Genomic DNA, 19,945 nt, shown 5'->3' with positions numbered 1-19,945 from the left:
CAGTCTGGAGCAAATGATTCACGTAGGAAATGCAAAAAAAAAGAAAAACAAAAAGAGGCTGGGATCTCATAGAAAAGCGCATGAATCCAAGGGAAGCCATGAAGCTTGGATTTTGTCCTACTAGCAAAGGAGTGACACTATTAAAATGTTGTTTTAAGATATTACTAAAACCCAGTGGCAGGACAATGGAAGAGAGAGGAGTAGCTGGAGAGCCAGCCACACACACGGAGCAGCGCAGCATGGAGGAAGGGAGCCCAGGCTCTAGAGCAGACGGCCTGTCCCTCCTGCCTTTGGCGCCTACTAGCTCTGTTACTTGGGCAAGTTGCTAAACTCTTCTGTGCCTCAGTTTCCCTTTCTGTAAAATGGGGATAATCATAGAGCTGTTGGCAGGATTGGAATTTAGTGGTAAAGTGCACAGAATTGTACCTCCTACATATTAAACATTAAGTACCTGCTGACTATTACTGTTGTTACTATTAGTCCACAGGTGAGATCACAAGGGTCTGAACTAGGGTGGTGGTGAGAATGATGAGGAAAGAGGGCAAGAGATTAGGCAAGATGGAGTGGCTGGAATGGGGACAAGGCATCCTGGGCCAAGCACCAGTGTCTGAGCTTTAGATCCTGGTAATGAGGAACACAGGGGGGCTGTGAGTAGAAACAGGACTGCCAGAAGGGGGAGTGTATTTCGGGAGGCAGGTGGGTGAGACAATGCACCCAAAAGCACCTTGAGCTCTCAGGTACAAAGTCTCTTTATAACACCTCTGATATTAGTTATGTAATACAGATGGTGAACACTTGATAAATGCACGCGATTATGTGGATTTCCTGAGAAGCTTCCCCTGCCAAAGGCCCGAACCACGTTCTCCATACACGCTCAGTCATTCTGGCCTCTATGTTCCTACAGGGCCTCATCCGGCTTCTGTAGGGCTCTGACTCTGGTGTAATTATCCTCCCCTGGGCTCTGAGCGCCCCAAGGCAGGCCCTATGCTTCATTCTCCTCCCCATCTCCAGGGCCTAACTCAGGGTCTGTGCAGATACATGACATTTACATGGGTAAATGTACATGGGTAAAAATACATGACAGATACATGGGTAGATACATGACATTTGCCGTGGACAACGTTCTGCATCTCACAACTTCGAAAGTGATTACAGCCCTCTGTAAGAATCAATTTAGTCATCAATCCAGAATTATGACAAGTCCATAGAATCAGTGCTAAGCAGCCTCAGGGGGCCAGAGAAGGTTCTTTTAGTCTCCAAGAGTTAATAAGTGAGAATCAGAGAGTTAACTGAGGTGGTCAAGAGGTAGTTCTCAGCATGGGGATCAATTCATGCTGTGAACAAAGTCAACTGTTTGTAAAAGCTTTTGTGTCCATCTATACACATGGCTGATTAGCTAATGCAGACACTGAAAAATGTTTGGTTTTGAAGTCCAAATGTTATTTTGCGGCATTTTGTGTGTGGCAGACCTAAAAGGAACAGCATTCAGAGATGAGCCAGGGCGAAACAGCATCACAGGCCCCACCCTCCAACCATGAGTAGAGAAAAGCCAGACACTGGGGACACCTGTTTGAAAAGCAGTCTTATTCCTGGGGTCATTTGGTTCGACCAATAATTAGGCATTTCCTATCCCTCACCCATTCATGCCTCAAAGCACTTTGCCAAGATTTCATTACGTGTATAATACAACTATCGCCTCCCAGGTAGCATATCCCCGGGATTGAAGTAGGTTGATTTTCTTCACAGACTCCCAGTCTCGCTCTTCCTCCCCAGTTAAAGCGCCCACTCCAGCCTGCTGTTCTCCCTTCACCTACGGTGACACTCATACACCTGGATCAAATAATGGAAAGGCACCAGGAAATCATCTTGGAGGCTGCCTTACCATATTTGGGCCTCAGCTCCATTCTTTCCTGGTCATCCATGTTATCCAGGATTGTGTACTTTGTTTTTTTCCTTATTTTAGTCCTTTTTCGTCTGAAAAGAACAAAGAAAAGGTCAACCCAGATTCTCAGAAAGGGTAACTAGGATCCAGGATTTCAAACACGTGGAGGACGCCAAAGGAAATGTTTTGCCTTTAGAATTTATTACATTCTGTTAATTGGCATCTTTTATTAAGGATATGCATACACAGCCAGACCTGAGTTTGGTGAGTTTGAGGTACATCACGCATCTTGAAGAAACTCATGTCAGAGTAAGAAGGGTCACACTGCCACCACCCTCCTAACTGCAGGCTCTCACCCAGTCCTCAGGCTGAGGTGCCAGGGACCCTTCCAGAAACTCTCAATACCTGTGTGTTGGCCTAGCAAGCTTTTCTCCATGAGTCATTCCTTCCTCATAAAAACCTGGATTAGCAAGTTTTCCCCTCAACCTATACTATCCTGAGATGTCCAGAGATGCAGGAATGAAAAGATGATGTAACTGGCAGTCAGAAAAAAAACCCAACAGAAATTATAATAAGTTCCCCCAAGGGAATAAGCAATAACTCAGTCAACACATAAAGACAACTGGGCTGATCCCATGGAGCCCATCCTATGCTTCAGGGGATAATCTGAAAATACACATCAACACCATGGTTAAGATATGTAGAGAACAAACAAAGGCAGTTTTCTGATAGCTTGGTGATTAACAGCATGGGCCTCTAACCCTGGGTTTACTATCGGGGTGACTTTGAGATCATTTTTTGTTACCTCTGTGATTCCATGTTCCCACCTGTAAAATGGGAGTAAGAATAGTCCCTTTCTCATAGGGTTGATAGGAGGTCTAAATAAGATAATACACAGAAAGCACTTAGAACCATTCATCACAATGGCAAATACTTAATAAATGCTCACAGTCAATCACTCTCATCGTCATCATGCTCATCTACTTGATACAAATGTCACAAAGCTGCAGAATTTTTAAAGCCAAGCACAGCAGGGTGACCATCATCCCAGATGGTTCTGGGAAAACTTAATGGGATGGAGGCCTCTAAGTGCCTGTGCTCTCTTTCACCAGTCCTACCTTTGGGAAAATAACCACAAATAAAACTAAAAAAATTGATAAGTGATCTCTGAAAAATAACTATTATTTTGGTATAACCATTATTTCTTTTTATCACGTCTTCTTTGGAGGGCATTTATAGAGTTCCATATAGGAAAGTGGACCCAATGCTGTCTTCTAAGGACTTGAGTAATCACTGTTCCTACAAATCTCCTTATAGAGGGTCAAGCATGGGGTTATGGAAGGTTCGGACAATTAGGCATCTCTGGGGCTTCTCAGCGGTCAGCTCCATGGGAAAAAAGAAGAGGGAAAAATCTAAAGCAAAACCTCTCTTTGGTGATAGTATTCAGTTTGCTTAAAGTTTTGCACTTATGAAATAGAATTCAGGTGGATTAGATTGTTGCTTCACATACGTAAAATAATATAAATCTAGCATGTAGATCAGTCTACTTCTACAACTCCTTTCTCTACCGAGGGTGGATTAGTCAGGCCACTTAGGTACTGTTCTAGTGAACATAATGCGAGACTGATAGAAAAGAGCATTAGATTTGATACAGAATCACTGAATCTTCTAGAAAATATGAGAGCTGCAATGAAAAAAAGCTGTCTCTAGTATTATTCTATTTAACTAGGCACATAAGCTTCGTGGGGGAGAATGCATTATAAAGTACTTTTAAAGTCAAGTTTCTCTTCATAAAAAGAGTGACTCAAACAGTTCAGCAGCTTCACAAACCCGAGCAAAAGCCGCTAGAACTGTCATATCACCTTCAATGTTGTGTCTTTATTTCAAAGACATAAGGAAGCGTGCCAGGTACCTCTTGCAGCAGCAGATACAAAGCCAAGTTAAACCCCCTGTTAGCACGACAAGAGTTAGAGCCAATGTTGTCACATAGAACACACTCCACTCTGAAAAACAAGAAAACCAGAGTGGACAGGTTACATACCATTTGCAAAACAGCTTTATTTCAATGACTCACAATGAACATTTCTGAGTCCATGCAAGCAAAGCCATCCGTGGTGCCACTACCACCTCGCCAGGCTGGTCGAGAGCCTAAGCAAGGTGAAATACAAATAAATCAAGAACAACTTAAAACCACCCGACTTTCATCCAACTGGTTCAGGGACCTCATGGAGCACATATTTCACACTGACCTGAGAACAGAATAATCTGAAAAAATAAACTCATCAGTTAAAAAGGCCTCTTAAACACCCATGAAAGTCACATCAAAATATTCATTCCATGGGCTTCCCTGGTGGCGCAGTGGTTGAGAGTCCGCCTGCCGATGCAGGGGACAGGGGTTCGTGCCCCGGTCCGGGAAGATCCCACGTGCCGCGGCGCGGCTGGGCCCGTGAGCCATGGCCGCTGAGCCTGCGCGTCCGGCGCCTGTGCTCTGCAGCGGGAGAGGCCGCAGCAGTGAGAGACCCGCGTACCGCAAAACAAACAAACAAAAAAATATATATTCATTCCAGAATCACAGAACCTCAAAACTAGTTCTGGCCTGGTTTGAATAAAGCAAATAAAGTATTTGTATGGTCGCCTATGACATGAAGATGCTTTTCACAGAGCCAGACAGCCACTCAGAAGCTACCTGATCTTCACTTCCCCCACATCCTTGTGGAAATCCAGGGTAAAAAGTTCTGCACCAGCAACTCAGGAAGAGAGAAACCAATGGAGCAAAAACAAAAGGTTTACCTCTATTAAATGTTATATATGCTCCTTGGAATAACAATCCAAGAGCTGGCTATTTTCAAACTTTTATGTAGTAGAGGGTGGGAACATAATTTCGCAGTCAGCTCAACCTAATTTTTCGGCCAATTATGTCCATCTACATCCCCAAGAAAACAAAATCACTCTTAGGAATAGACTGGCATTGAAATACAGTTCCCTCCTCAGAAGAGACTTAAGGGCACCAGGTTGGCCAGCTGAGGCGGTGGTTCCAATTTTTGGTGCCTGCTTGGGCAGACAGCCTGGAAGAATGGGCCAATTTTCTTGTTCATCTGATTCCAGCCAGGTCCACACCAGGGACCACTTCACCAGAAGGTCACACTCAGCTCAAGACAAGGCAGGTGCAATGTGGAAATGGGGACCATGTAGCCCAAAGCAGCCTTCTCGGCAATGCCGGCGATGGTTAGCCAAATCTGCTCTCCAAGGTGAATCTCCTCATCGGGAAGTTTTACGAGAAGCCTTAAACACACCCCCAAGGTGAACTGTGGGAGGATCTTAACCCATCACCACGTGAGCTCGTTCGCTTGCCTTCGGGTGAGAAAAGGGTTGAGTTTACAGCTGCAAAGCTAGGCAGATCTTTCTGACAGTTCAGAATGATTTGTCTGAAGGCTCCTCACCCAAAGCCACCACATCAGGACTCACCACAGTTGCTTTCCCCATCCTGGATATAACGCTGGATCAGGTTCTCCATCCACAGCTGAGAGCAAATGCAGCGCTTTGTGATGGGGTCACAGTGACCATGGCCAGAACACTTCAGGAGGCACCCTGCAAGGAGGCGAGTGGGGCAGAGGTCACCATGGGGAAAAGGGGCTCCCTGGCTTCAGCTGTGTCTTTTCATAGCATAGACCCTGAACAGAGGCATCTCGTTGAATCAAGAGACTCTTACGCTATGAACAGGAGTCCCGGGGAAAGTCTCTCGAATCGACAATCTCATCTGGAAGCAAATGGCAGAAATATGCCAACACCTGAACTGCGAAACAAAAGCCTTAATCATGTAGCAGAAATGTAGCACCCTTTGGCTTAAGAAAGAGAAATTCTAAGAATTTATCCAGTGAAAACGACTGGGGATGTGCACCAGAACTTATCTACATTGCAGCATTATTTAAAATCAACCTGACGGTCTGTGAGTAGAGGACTGGTTGTATAAGTTGTGGAACATATCTAGGATGGAGTACTGTGAGGTCATGAATATGTTATTGAGGGATGAATTTTAAAAGATTTGAGAAAATGGTCATAATATGATTTGAAGTTAAATACCAGATTAAAAAATTATATATCAAATTATCCTGATTGTATTAACGTGTTTCTAGAGATGGGGGAACTGGAAGGAAAAACATCAAAATATTAACAAAAGTTATCTTTGGATGGTGGGAATTCTAGACTCTAGAATCTAAAGGATTATTCTAATTTTTTTTTGTCTTCTTGGATATTCCAAATTTCCTACAATAAATAAATACTACTTTTGTAGCTAGAAAAAAAGGAGTTCTTAAAAAAATTAATTTACTCCATATTACAAAGAAAGTCAATTGTGGATAGGTATACATCTGAAACAAATTAAATTTTACTCCCCAAATGGTATCACAGTCCCCAGTGTTTATTGAAATGACCTGGGATAAAGACCACATTTCCATCCACACATATGAATGAGTTTGGTGCCAGGAAGAGGCGTCAGGCAAGCCACTAAGAAAAGAGGTACCACTGGAAGGCACTTAAAAGCTATCTTAGGGCTTCCCTGGTGGCGCAGTGGTTGAGAGTCCGCCTGCTGATGCAGGGGACATGGGTTCGTGCCCCAGTCCGGGAAGATCCCACATGCCGCGGAGCGGCTGGGCCCGTGAGCCATGGCCGCTGAGCCTGCGCGTCCGGAGCCTGTGCTCCGCAACGGGAGAGGCCACAGCAGTGAGAGGCCCACGTACCGCCAAAAAAAAAAAAAAAAAAGCTATCTTAAATTTCCAAGAGTCTACATAACACCATGTTCACAACCTAAGGCACGATGTCCCAGGTCAATAAATTATATAAACATGGCTTTTCCAACCAATAACACGTATCTGTCTTTTAATACTGTTCTGACCATCTAAGTATGAAATCTCTGACCATGACCAGTATGAAAGAGTATGGTTTTAAAAACAGACCATAACTGTTGTTTGTCTCCAGTTTCCCTCAAAGACAGAGCATGGTTGGCAAATGTATGTTGCAGGAAACCAGCTGGAGACATAAATGCAAAACAAATCTCTGGATGCTAAAGCAAAGATGTCCACATGTCCTCTTTCTGTGCCAGTAAAACATAGCCACGATCAGCAAATCTGATTCTTTTAGAATATTCCCGTAGGGGTTGACATGGAGAAATTGGAAAGATAAAGAAATATTGAACTTCATTCCTACTTAAGTCAAAAAAGACTATGAGGGCTTCCCTGGTGGCGCAGTGGTTGAGGGTCCGCCTACCGATGCAGGGGACACGGGTTCGTGTCCTGGTCCGGGAAGATCCCACATGCCGCGGAGCGGCTGGGCCCGTGAGCCATGGCCGCTGAGCCTGCGCATCCGGAGCCTGTGCTCCGCAGCGGGAGAGGCCACAACAGTGAGAGGCCCGCATACCGCCAAAAAAAAAAAAAAAAAAAAAACAGACTATGAGACCTGGCTACTGTCCCACCATATAGGAACCAAATCATATTTCACCTTCTCCGAAAAATCTTTTCCTTTAACCTGGGTAATTATGTTTCTATAAGACTCCCATTGCATTTAATTGGATGGGATGTCTAGTCCAGTGGAATCCAATTCTGAATATACAACAATTAGGTATTTACATTACTTGAACTTTAAAACTAAAAATAAAAAAGAATATTTCTGATGGGGACATACCTGCTGTGTCAATCCTCAAGACTTTGAAAAGCAAGAAATCAGCCTTTTCCTTTGAGAGCCGCCTGTGCAGATTTCGGGCCACTTCCGCAGCTTTGAGGACCTTGAAAGGTGGCCCAGTCTGTACATAAAACACAATCACGGTGCTGCAGAGGAGACAGAGAGAGAGGCCAGCCACACGGTTATGCAGTGACCAACGTGACACATCCACTCCAGCCATCTGACCTGTGGGGCTGAGAAGACAGACGGCCACAGCTCTGCCACTTGGCAAGGACATAGGGGTGTATTCTGAGGGTCAAGGGATTGATCGGTTTCTATTCACAAATAAAGGCTCTTTGGTCCCAGAGTTCAGCTGATGATAGATAGACCTTTGGATAAAAGGAGCAATGTATATGTGTGTGCAAACAGACATAACCACACACAGAATAAGAACTTTCAGACACATCTTCATTTTTACCTTTTTGTTGAGATATAATACACTTACAATAAAAAGTCACCTTTTTTTTTTTTTTTTGGCAGTGCTGTGCAGCTTGCAGGATCTCAGTTCCCAGACCAGTGATTGAACCTGGGGCCAAGACAGTGAAAGCCCAGAATCCTAACCACTAGGCCACCAGGGAACTCCCAAAAGTCACCCTTCTGAAGTGTACAATTCAGTGGCCTTTGGTATATTCACAAAGTTGTGCAACTAACACCACCATCTAATTCCAGAACATGGGCTTCCCTGGTGGCGCAGTGGTTGAGAATCTGCCTGCTAATGCAGGGGACACGGGTTCGAGCCCTGGTCTGGGAGGATCCCACATGTCGCGGAGCAACTAGGCCCGTGAGCCACAACTACTGAGCCTGCGTGTCTGGAGCCTGTGCTCTGCAACAAGAGAGGCCGCGATAGTGAAGAGACCTGCGCACCGCGATGAAGAGTGGCCCCCACTTGCAGCAACTAGAGAAAGCCCTAGCACAGAAACGAAGACCCAACACAGCCAAAAATAAGTATAAAAATAAATAAATAATTCCAGAACGTTTCCATCATCACAGAAACTCCACACCCACTAAGAGCCGCCCCCACGCCACCCCTCAGCTCCTGCCAAACACTAATCTACTTTTCTGTCTCTGTAGGTTTAATTATTCTGGGCTTTTGATATAAATGGAATATATATGAGGCATTTCACATCTGGCTTCTTTCATTTAGCATAATGTTTTCAAAGCTCATCCAAGTTGCAGCATATATCAGTATTTCCCCCTCCTTTGAATTGCCAAACATTATTCCATTGTATGAATATATCTCATTTTATTTATCCACTCATCAGTCGATGACATTTGGATTGTATCTACTTTTTGGCTACATGAATAACGCCACTGTGAATGTTCACGTGCCAGATTTCTTTTTTTCTTTTTTTTAACATCTTTACTGGAGTATACTTGCTTTACAGTGGTGTGTTAGTTTCTGCTGTATCACAAAGTGAATCAGCTACACATATACATACATCCCCGTATCTCCTCCCTCTTGAGTCTCCCACATGCCAGATTTCGTATGGACATGTTTATCATTTCTCTTGGGTATATACCCAGGAGCAGAATTACTGGGTCATATGGTAGCTCTACATTTAGCACTTTGAGGAACTGACAAACGGTTTTCCCCAGTGGCTACACCATTTACATTCCCACCAGCTACGTATGAGTGTTCCAATTTTTCCATATACTTGCCAACATTTGCTATGGTCTGTCTTCTGGATTACAGCCATCCTGGTGGGTGTGGAGTGGTATCTCAATGTGATTTTGATTTGCATTTCCCTAATAGCTAGTGATGCTGAGCATCTTTTCACGTGCTTATTGGCTTTTGTATATTTTCTTTGGAGAGATTTTATTCAAGTCTGTATTAGTTTCCAAATGTTGCCATAAAAATGTACCACAAACTGGGTGGCTTAACACAACAGAAATTTATTCTCCCACAGTGTTAGAGGCTAGAATTCCAAAATCAAGGTGTTGGTAGGACCATCCTCTCTGAAGGCTCCAGGGGAGAATCTGCTCCATGCCCTTCTCTTAGCTTCTGCTGTTGCTGGCAATCCTTGGCGTTCTGTGGCTTGTAGACACATCACTCCAATCTCTACCTCCAGTATCACATGGCAGGTTCTCTGTGTGTCTGTCTCTGTGTCTCTTTTCTTATAAGGACACAGTCATGTTGGATTAAGGGTCCACCCTACTCCAGTATGACCTCATCTTAACTAATTCCTTTTCATTTATAATTCTTTTCATTTCTATAAAGTTGGTAGTGATATCCCTTTTCATTCCAGATTTCAGCAGTTTGAGTCTTCTCTCTTTTTCTTGGTCATTCTAGCTAAAGCTTTATCGATTTTGTTGATCTTTCAAAGAAACAACTTTTGGGGCTTCCCTGGTGGTGCAGTGGTTGAGAATCTGCCTGCCAGTGCAGGGGACTCAGGTTCGAGCCCTGGTCTGGGAAGATCCCACATGCCACGGAGCAACTGGGCCCGTGAGCCACAGCTACTGAGCCTGCGCATCTGGAGCCTGTGCTCCGCAACGGGAGAGGCCCGTGCACTGTGATGAAGAGTGGCCCCCGCTTGCCGCGACTAGAGAAAGCCCTCGCACAGAAACGAAGACCCAACACAGCCAAAAATAAATAAATAAATTTATAAAAAAAAAATAAGAAACAACTTTTGGTTTTATTGATTTTCAGATGTGTTTGGTTCAGTGTTTGATATAAGAAAGGGAAATGTATGATCCATTTTTGAAAGAGTTCCGTAAAAAAATAACTAGTATTTTTAATTTATTATTTTTCTAAGTAAATTTCAGTTATCTGAAAAGCAAACCTAAACAGAACAGCTGACAATAACTGGCAGATGGATTCACTATGAATAGTAGGTTTTTATTCCCATATTCTGTCTGTCTCTCTCTCTCTCCCCATCCCACTTCCCTGTTCATAAGTTGGATAAGAGTTTTAAAAAACTCAATTAAAATTGTAAATCTTATAAGAAATCAAGGAAAAGGTTGAACCTTATAGACCCTCAGAAGACAGCAATGGTAACCCACAATCCTCTCACACTGAGAGAAGTCTCAGTCCCTAAACACGGGGCAGGGATGAAGCCTGGCTGTGAGGCATCCCCCGTGCATGCCCCAGACCATGCGCACGCCCTCCGATGATACCAGAACTAAAACCCAGCTCCCTCTGACGTTCCCTATGCCTTCCTTCAGAACATTCTCAATCAACAAACATTTACCGAGACTTGTGGGAAGGACCTATAATGATGTTGTCCTTACTGCTTCCCTTTGAGGAAAAAAAAAAGAATATGAATGGGATAAACATGCGTGCAAAGACAGAGAACGAGAGGAAATGGCGAGCTTCAGGCTGGACGGTGCAGTTCTTACCTGAGATCCGAGAGGGCCTGAATCTTCTGAACCTTGATGTCTGAGTCCAGCACATTCAGCAGCACCGCCAGCTGCCTCACAAGGGTGTCCTTCTGCTGTTCCGTCAGCTGCCCAACGCCAACCTGCAGGATCAGCTCCACCAGGCCGCTCTTCTTCGGGTCTGGGGAAATGAGAAGACATGGGCTTTCCACCTGGAAACCCCAGGCTTGATAATAGGAGGAGCAAGGCCTGTGTAATAGTTAAAGAGCTTTAAATGACCCCTGTGTAATTTCTACGCTTAGGTTCTAGGCCTCAGGTCAATTCTTCCAAGTACCAAGGGGGCCACTATCCGAGAGTACTTCTTCCTTCTTTTACATCAGCGTGCTGTCTATTCATTTTTCTCCAGATGATAAGGAGGTGTGACTAATCTGCCTCTGGGCTCACGTGAAATTCTGGGACCTCACACACCTCCTTGGGCCTGGTAAGAGAACTACGTCTCCGAGCGCTGCGGGCCCGGCCCAGTTTATGCCGGGGGTCGGTGTGGCCACCTTGCTGGAGCTGCCCTCTCCGCGCTCCCAGGAATGAAGGTCTCGTGTCCACCTCACATTAGGTCTTTGTCTTCTGGCAGGAAAACCAAAGTGACCAGGGGGTCCTGCTGCCAGACCCAGTTCTCCCTAATGAGTTAGGAGGCTGGATCTGTTTGGGGATAGATAACCACAGGCAGAGGAAACCTCCAAGTGGGCCCAGCTTCCCACACCGGGTTCCACTGTCACCTGCAAGGAGCCCCAAAGGCTGACCTCTCCCCCCCGACCCCGCTCACGGACCAGCCCCACAAACCCAGGCCCGGAAGCCTGTGAGCGCACCTGGCCGCACTTCCACGGTGGCAGTGTCCATGTCCGAGGAGCCCTGACTGTCAGTGACTCGCAGGTGGAAAGTGTAGACCCCCTCCACCAGGTTGGTGAGCTGCAGGGCCGTGCTGTGGTCAGAGCCATCCATGACATCCTGAGAAATAACCCAGTTCATGATTCAATAGTCAGCTCCCAACCTGGGCCTCTGTTGACCCCAAACCTCGGGGTCCCGTCTTTGTCACACATGCATGATTCTAAGGGGCAGGGTGAACAGGAAGCAAGGTGGTGGGTTAGTGAAGGTCCGGGCAATCCTCAGCGTCTCTCCCACTTTTAAAGCACCAGGAGGCACAATCCTCAGACAGGACTTTGTGAGCTGAGCTGCTTCCCAAGGGCTCTCTAGGAATTACCAAATTCCACCTTACAGAGGGGGAAACCACCGAAATTAGGGCAGAGACCTGGAGGGTGAAGCACTCTCTTTGAAGAGCTTTCTGGGTCTTATTTTTAAAGATAGTTTTACAATGATCTCATCTCGGGTTTCCTCATGGTGTATCAGGTTCACCTTCTCAAATGACCCAAGAGCCTGAGTAGTAACATCTCTGCTCAAAGAATTCGAGAAGAATCTCCCAGACCCTCTCTCTGAACTTGCTAACAGAAGAGGGTGGTAACAAGGGCTCTGATCAGACAGCTGTTATAATTACACTTAGAGGCTAACCCACCATCTGGCTGAACAGTATTCATTCCAGAGTTACTTTAGAAATTATAAAGCATTTTCAGTTCTTTCCCTGGGACCACTCCTTCAGTACATCTCCAAGAGTAAATTTGCATCTCTCAAGTCCTTAGCAACTGGAGGAACGAAGATGTACCTAAATTTACAGCCTAAGAGGCAGAGTGATCTAATGGGGAAAAAGGCCTGCCAGGAGCTAAAAACCTAGGTCTATCTGGTTTGACTAAGGATGAGTTAGTTGACCTTGGCCAAGTCTCTTTCCATCCCTGCATCTCATTCTCTGTACTTAGGAAATGGGAATAGCAATCCTCGATCTATTGACCTATCTGGTACAATGTTGAGGAAAAGGAAAGAATCCATTTGGACCAAAATAGGAACAATGGGGAAGCTAAGGAGCAGAATGAGTCCCATGAGAAGACATGGTTTCAAAGTCCCTCCAGGCTATGGTTTCTGACCCTACGCAAAGTCTGGGCAAGGAAAAAGTCGGAAGGGACTTCAGATTTGTTTAAACTGAACAGCAGCCTGCTGCCTCCAGCCCTCAGAAGAAACCTAGAAGCATAAACACCTTAGTGGGGACCATGGAAAGGGAGATGAGGTCATAACAGAGACCTATGGAGTTAACTGTGTTCCCTCATCTGCTGAAGCCCTAATCCCCCAGTGTGGCTCTATTTGAGATAAGGTCTATTAAGAGGTAATTAATGTTAAATGAGGTCATCGGGTGGAATCCTGATCCCATAGGATTAGTGTCCTTATAAGAAGAAACACCCAAGAGCCCTCTCTCTCCCCCTCCCCTCCCCTCTCTCCTCTCTCTCTCCTGCCACACCCAACCCCCACCCCACCCCTGTGAGGACACAGCAAGAAGGCAGCTGTCTGAGAACCAGGAAGAGAGCTCTCATCTGGAACCAAACTGGCTAGCACCTTGATCTTGGACTTCGCAGCCTCCAGAACTGGAAGAACACAAATATCTGTTGTTTAAGTCACCCCGTCTATGCTACTTTGTTATGCAGCCCTAGCAAACTAATACAGACGTAATGATTCGTGGTCCAGGGGCAATTCTCTTCAAGTACTCACTCCAGCTGCTGGACTCTGGCCATCCCGGATCCACAGATAGGACACAATTCCTTGGTCATCAGTAGACCTTGAACCATCCAAAGTAATGGAGTTATTGGGAAGCACAAGAACATGTCTGCCACCAGCCTGGGCTCTGGGAGGACTATTATTTTCTAAGTCAAATATAGCAAAAATGAAAGCAAAGAAATTGATTTAAAACACTTGTGATAGAAGTGTATCACGAACTATCCACGACTATTCCATCTTGCAGACATGTAGATTTAAAATATCCAAAAAGCATCACTTCCTGCCCCAAATACCCATTAGATAACATACAGACTTTCTTAAAGCTCTTTTTGCACTTAGCTAGTTGTAATTCGGCAGCCTATACGCTGGACAGTTTTCTATTATCATTACAGTTTTTTCTCTTTTTAAAAAAGAGAAATCATGCTCTTACTTATGTCTGGGGTCTGGAAAATGAAAATATTTTGGTTTAAAATATGCGATGGATTATTTTGTACTGGTCCACACTATCTGGCCACAGAAATATTTTCGTTTCTAACAGTACCAAATCTTGCTTGTCTAAGTAAATTGAAGAGGGACGATTCAGGGCAGTGGGGAGAATCTGGCACTGAGGAGGCTTAATTCCATTGTCCATACAGGGAAAGGCTAGAAAGAATAGAAATAGACTGGCAGTAAATTGAGTAAGCCCCAAAATCCTTCTATAAAAAACAATATCTAGACCCTATCGAGCTTCAAAACTGGAACTTAAGACAACCACCCCCTTTTATGCACATGTCCCCATACTTTCTCTACTATTATATATGGCTGAAAACTTCCATAATAAAACGTTTGAAAAAAACTCAAATCGATGTCACTGTGCGGATAAACTTGTTTCATCCTTTCCCAACTGCCCAGCAAATAAAGTCCAAATTCCTCAGCATGACACTTGACACATACAATACCTCAAGGCTGAGCTTCTGCCTTTGTCTCAGCCACCCTCCCCAATGAACTGACACTCTTGCTGGTCCATAATACTGGTGAATGGATTTTACCATCCAGCCATGCTCTTTTACACCTCTGATCTTCAATACATCATAATCATTTATTCATTCACTGAAGTAACCAACATCTTTGATTTGCCATGAGTCTAGCACTGTGCCACGTGGAAGAGACAGAAATATCTGAAACAAAGGTCTTCAACCAGATCATGGTCAAATGGAAAAGAAAAAAGAGACAAGTACATAAAGCAGGATGTCATAGATTGGACCACACATTTCATATTAAGAAACAACAGGGAATTTGAAACCATCTCTGCTCTTAGATTTCCAAGGAAGAGGGAAAACAAAGCATCATGTGGTCACTAGGACATGGGGCTTTAGTTGCCAGTAGTCGCAGAAGGAGAATGAAGCTATTAGGACACACACTCCACAAACAAAAGGAAATGCTGTGCACGTGGACGGAAGAAGAGTGACCTTTGTTTGGCCAAGCAGAGTTCGGTATCTGCTATAGCCAATAAGCAAACACTAACGTTTCTGGATAACCATGGCCTGGCTTAGGGTCTGTGAGACTGAAAAGCAGAAGGGGCCCAACCTCCTCCACTGGCAGATCCACCTGCCCTCTGCCTTGACTCACCCTTCCTCACGGTAACGCTGAGGGTGGTCGTGCTGCTTAGTCCCTGCTGGTCTTTCACCGCTAAACGGAAGTGGTAGGTACCCACCTGAAGACCGCTTACTGTGGCTATAGCTTTGTCGATGTTTTCCATCTCCACTGCGCTGGGGCCTCTGTGAAACAGGACAGTCATTAACAAAAGGCAGGGGGCATGGGATTCTGACGACGGCAGGTATGTTGCTTGTGTCTTTATAAATGCTTCTTTTCACAGCAATAATATATACCATCTAGAGAATTCTAAGATAATTTTGTATTCATTTAGATTCTCTAGTTCTATGTAAGAGTCACAAGTTAAAGCCTATTTCAGACAGAGGCTGCTGGATTCCTGGGAAGAGGATTTTGGAGTCTTCTGTTTTTTTAAATTGAACTGTCAGTGAAATGATCAGAATGGAGCCTTATAAACGATTCCTGTTTCTCCTTTGAATAAAATCAGCTGAAATCCTCAGTTATCTTTCGAGAGAGTGTGGAGGAGGAGAGAGCAAGCCAGGTAATTGATCTCCTGGCTCAAGAGGAATTATTCAATACAGCGGAGTCGTGAAGATCGTGGGCTTTGTAGTCAGGAAGACCCAGGATTGAGCCTCAGCTCTTGCTCTTACCATCTGGGCAACCAGAGACCCTGGGACTGACTCATCTCTGCAAGCCTCAGTTTCTTCATCTTTAAAATGGGAATAATATTATCACGTACCTCTTAAGAAATGACCTAGGATTCCATGAGATTAAGCATGTACAGCACAGAAAATGCTGGAGGATAAAGGAATCCCCTTGAACTCTGCACTTCTGTTGTCTACAGTCACTGCACGTGGTTTGAGTGAGTGCAGACTGGGGGGCCTCGTGAGGACCCCACCCAGGTTCCCCTGCACCACTTCTGTCATGAAGCTCACCTCACACCAAGACTGCCCTGTCCACCTGCCCCAGCTCCACCTCTCTCCACTGTCAAGGAATGTCCATCTTGTCCATCCACACCTGATACAGAATGCAATCAATAGTTCCCTGGCCACTTCTAGAAATGTGCTTAAATACTGACTCCTCAACACTCTCAAGCTGAGTGTTCAATGTAGACAGAGCAGGGGTAATATTAGCTCTCATCCAGGGGGTGAACCCAGCACTCAGTGATGAGATGGGCTGACTACCTGACATGCTCCCAGTGGTAGAAAACAATGCCGTGGTCATCACTGCTTCTGCTCCCATCCAGGGTGGTGCTTTCCACCGGGAAGACCAGCTCCTGATCCGGGCCGGCGACAGCCATCGGAGGCCTGTTGTCTTCTAGAATTATAGAAACGGTGTGAAGAAATATTATCTCTTTGCATTAAGCCTGCCATCCCCTGATTTCTTTATTTAAGCAAATTACTCATATTCAGCTCAGGCAGCTACTAGAGCATGCCCTGTCCTTTGGGAATCCTGGGGTGAAACACTGCAGTCTCCTAGCTGACCCAGGAGTTAAACATTCTAAGTTTGAGATGGGGGTTACAGGCAGCAAGAAATACTGTTCCCTAATATGTACGTCTTTGGTTTCTTTAAAATACCTTAAAAGTCATGGAGTGGAACTGTAGTTAATTCTCCAATGTCTGGCCACAAGCCAGCTGAGTATCAAGCCACACATAACTACCAGCCTCCTCAAGAATGCCCTAGAGCTTTGCAGCAGAGTGGGGCATGGCATCAGAGCCCACAGTGACTCTGGAGATAGCTCTCATTTTGTCCCTCATGCCATGGTTTGGAGACACAGCCGGGACATAATTCAGAACCACAAAAGCAAATTGCCTTGATATTAAGATTCAGCTCTGCAGCCCTGATTTCTTGATAGTTCAAAGATTTAGAGAACTTGTACCCAATTTGGCTGGTCTGAAGCCCAGAAGCCCAGATGTCATTTCTGTTTTAATCTCTGGGGCTAAATCCCTTTCCCATCTCACCTACCAGGCTGGACAATCACAGTGACCACAGCTGTGGATTGCTGCCTTGAAGAATCTGTTACCATCAGCTGAAATGTATAATTTCCTTCCTTCATTGCAGACAAATGAAGGTACGGTGTCTCTACTCCCTAAGTAACAGCAAATACAAAAATGAAAAAGAAAAAATAATATTAAAGAAGCACAAGTAATTAGCATGACATAATGAAAAACTAGTGATTTTACTAAATGTGGAGATCCTGCTTTAAAAAAAAATGTGCATGTCCCAGGAAAATGGGATCTAAAGTCCATGGTATATCCTCAGATGCTATTGAAAGAATATAAATTAATATGGCCTTTTTGGAAGCCAATCTGGCAGCATCCATTCAAATGTTAAAAGAACATGCTCTTCAACCCAGCATTTCTACTGAGTCTCTACACTAGAGAAACGCCCACGTGTGTAATTATGGAGACTCGCCCATAGGTGCTGACTGAGGCATTGCCTATGACACCAAAAAAAATGGAAACAATCTAAACAATCATCAACAGGGGAATGGCCAAACCCACCACAATACACTGTGGGATGCTAGTTGAAAAAAAAAGAAGTTTAAAAGAATAAAGTAGATTTATAAAGAATAAAGTGGAAAGATGCCAAAGACATATTACAAAGCAAAAAAAGAAAGCTGTGAAACAATGGATACAGCGTGATAGATATTTGCTACATGCACACATACATGTATGCAAACACACAGAGGAGATTCAGTATGCACACACATTAAACTCATAAAAGTAATTATCTTGAGTAAAGGGACTTGGAAGAGGTCAAGGTGCATTTTCACTTTATCAGAATTTGAGTTTGTTTTTTTGTGTGTTTTTTTTGTTTTTTGTTTTTTGTGGGTTTTTTTTGCGGTACGTGGGCCTCTCACTGTTGTGGCCTCCCCCGCTGCAGAGCACAGGCTCCGGATGCGCAGGCCCAGCGGCCATGGCTCACGGGCCCAGCCTCTCCGCGGCACATGGGATCCTCCAGGACCGGGGCACGAACCCACGTCCCCTGCATTGGCAGGCGGACTCTCAACCACTGTGCCACCAGGGAAGCCCTGTTTGTTTGTTTTTAACCACAGGAAGTAATTAATGTATTACTTTTATAATCAAAAATAAATTTTGTGGGCTTCCTTGGTGGTGCAATGGTTAAGAATCCGCCTGCCAATGCAGGGGACACGGGTTCGAGCCCTGGTCTGGGAAGATCCCACATGCCACGGAGCAACTAAGCCCATGAGCCACAACTACTGAGCCTGTGCTCTAGAGCCCGTGAGCTACAACTACTGAGCCCACGTACCACAACTACTGAAGCCCGCGTGCCTAGAACCGGTGCTCTGCAACAAGAGAAGCCACCGCAATGAGAAGCCCGTGCACCGCAACGAAGAGTAGCCCCCGCTCGCCGCAACTAGAGAAAGCCCACGTGCAGCAACAAAGACCCAGTGCAGCCAAAAATAAATAAATAAATTTAATTTAATAATAATAATAAATATATATATATATATTTTTTTTTTTTGACGGTACGTGGGCCTCTCACTGTCACAGCCTCTTCCATTGCGGAGCACAGGCTCCGGATGCGCAGGCTCAGCGGCCATGGCTCACGGGCCCAGCCACTCCGTGGCATGTGGGATCTTCCCGGACCGGGGCACGAACCCGTGCCCCCTGCATTGGCAGGCGGACTCTCAACCACTGCGCCACCAGGGAAGCCCTAAATAAATAAATTTTGTTATTTTTCTCCATTTATTGTTATCTTTTGAATTGAATTTTTTGCATGTATTTCTTTTTTCTTTCTTTTTTTTTTTTGTGGTACGCAGGCCTCTCACTCTTGTGGCCTCTCCTGTTGTGGATCACAGGCTCCAGATGTGTAGGCTCAGCGGCTATGGCTCACGGGCCCAGCCACTCCGTGGCATGTGGGATCTTCCCGGACCGGGGCACGAACCCGTGTCCCCTGCATCGGCAGGCGGACTCTCAACCACTGTGCCACCAAGGATGCCCTGCATGTATTTCTTTTCTAAAAATGTTTACTGAAGTATAGTTGATTTAAAATGTTTCAGGTGTAGAGCAAAGTGATTAAGTTATATATATATGTGTGTGTATATATATATATATATATATATATATTCTTTTTCAGATTCTTTTCCATTATAGGTTATTACAAGATATTGAATATAGTTCCCTGTGCTATACAGTAAGTCCTTGCTGTAAATATAAATTTTTAAAATGCTAGGACAACAAAACTTTTCAATAAGGCATTTTTTCAATTGAGTATATAGTAGCTAGCTACTTATTGCCTACAGGTTAATACCCTTTCATTTTGTTGCTGCTGTGTTGTTGGTAATATTTCCAGTTATTGCCTATGTTTGAAGTTCATGGCATCCTGAAAAGGATTTTTAACTTTAAGTCCTATTATAATTTATTTATTTTCACAGATCACAAGATTGTCTAAAGATAAATGTATCTGTTTTATTTATTTATTTATTTATTTATTTATTTTTGGCTGCGTTGGGTCTTCGTTGCTGCGCGCAGGCTTTCTCTAGTTGTGGTGAGTGGGGGCTACTCTTTGTTGCCGTGCACAGGTTTCTCATTGCGGTAGCTTCTCTTGTTGTGGAGCAGGGGCTCTAGGCGCGCAGGCTTCAGTTGTGGCTCGCGGGCTCCAGAGTGCAGGCTCAGTAGTTGTGGCTCATGGGCTTTGTTGCTCCGTGGCATGTGGGATCTTCCCGGACCAGGGCTCGAACCCGTGTCCCCTGCATTGGCAGGCAGATTCTTAACCACTGTGTCACTTGGGAAATCCCTGTGTGTGTGTGTGTGTGTTTTAGAGTTTTAG

At 44.8% G+C, this 19,945-nt stretch overlaps 1 protein-coding gene across 3 annotated transcripts in view; it reads right to left on the bottom strand.

Moving 5' to 3' along the window:
• The window catches only part of KIAA0319 (KIAA0319 ortholog), a 50,368-nt gene that overhangs the window by 3,574 nt on the left and 26,849 nt on the right, over window positions 1–19,945 (bottom strand). For 2 of the 3 annotated variants that reach the window (XM_060164258.1, XM_060164259.1), the window contains 10 exons: window positions 17,114–17,237; window positions 16,333–16,465; window positions 15,167–15,315; window positions 13,553–13,704; window positions 11,773–11,911; window positions 10,931–11,090; window positions 7,559–7,701; window positions 5,348–5,470; window positions 3,795–3,885; window positions 1,883–1,974 (listed from right to left, as the gene is read on the bottom strand). In XM_060164258.1, coding sequence (XP_060020241.1) covers window positions 1,883–1,974; window positions 3,795–3,885; window positions 5,348–5,470; window positions 7,559–7,701; window positions 10,931–11,090; window positions 11,773–11,911; window positions 13,553–13,704; window positions 15,167–15,315; window positions 16,333–16,465; window positions 17,114–17,237 — 1,306 coding nt within the window. The remainder of the gene's footprint in view (window positions 1–1,882; window positions 1,975–3,794; window positions 3,886–5,347; window positions 5,471–7,558; window positions 7,702–10,930; window positions 11,091–11,772; window positions 11,912–13,552; window positions 13,705–15,166; window positions 15,316–16,332; window positions 16,466–17,113; window positions 17,238–19,945) is intronic. The other variant, XM_060164260.1, reaches the window with a different exon arrangement.

Source organism: Lagenorhynchus albirostris, chromosome 10 (assembly GCF_949774975.1).
Source record: "Lagenorhynchus albirostris chromosome 10, mLagAlb1.1, whole genome shotgun sequence".
Taxonomy (NCBI): domain Eukaryota; kingdom Metazoa; phylum Chordata; class Mammalia; order Artiodactyla; family Delphinidae; genus Lagenorhynchus; species Lagenorhynchus albirostris.
The sequence above is the reverse complement of the archived record's forward strand: the minus strand, read 5'-3'. Positions and strand labels throughout refer to the sequence as shown.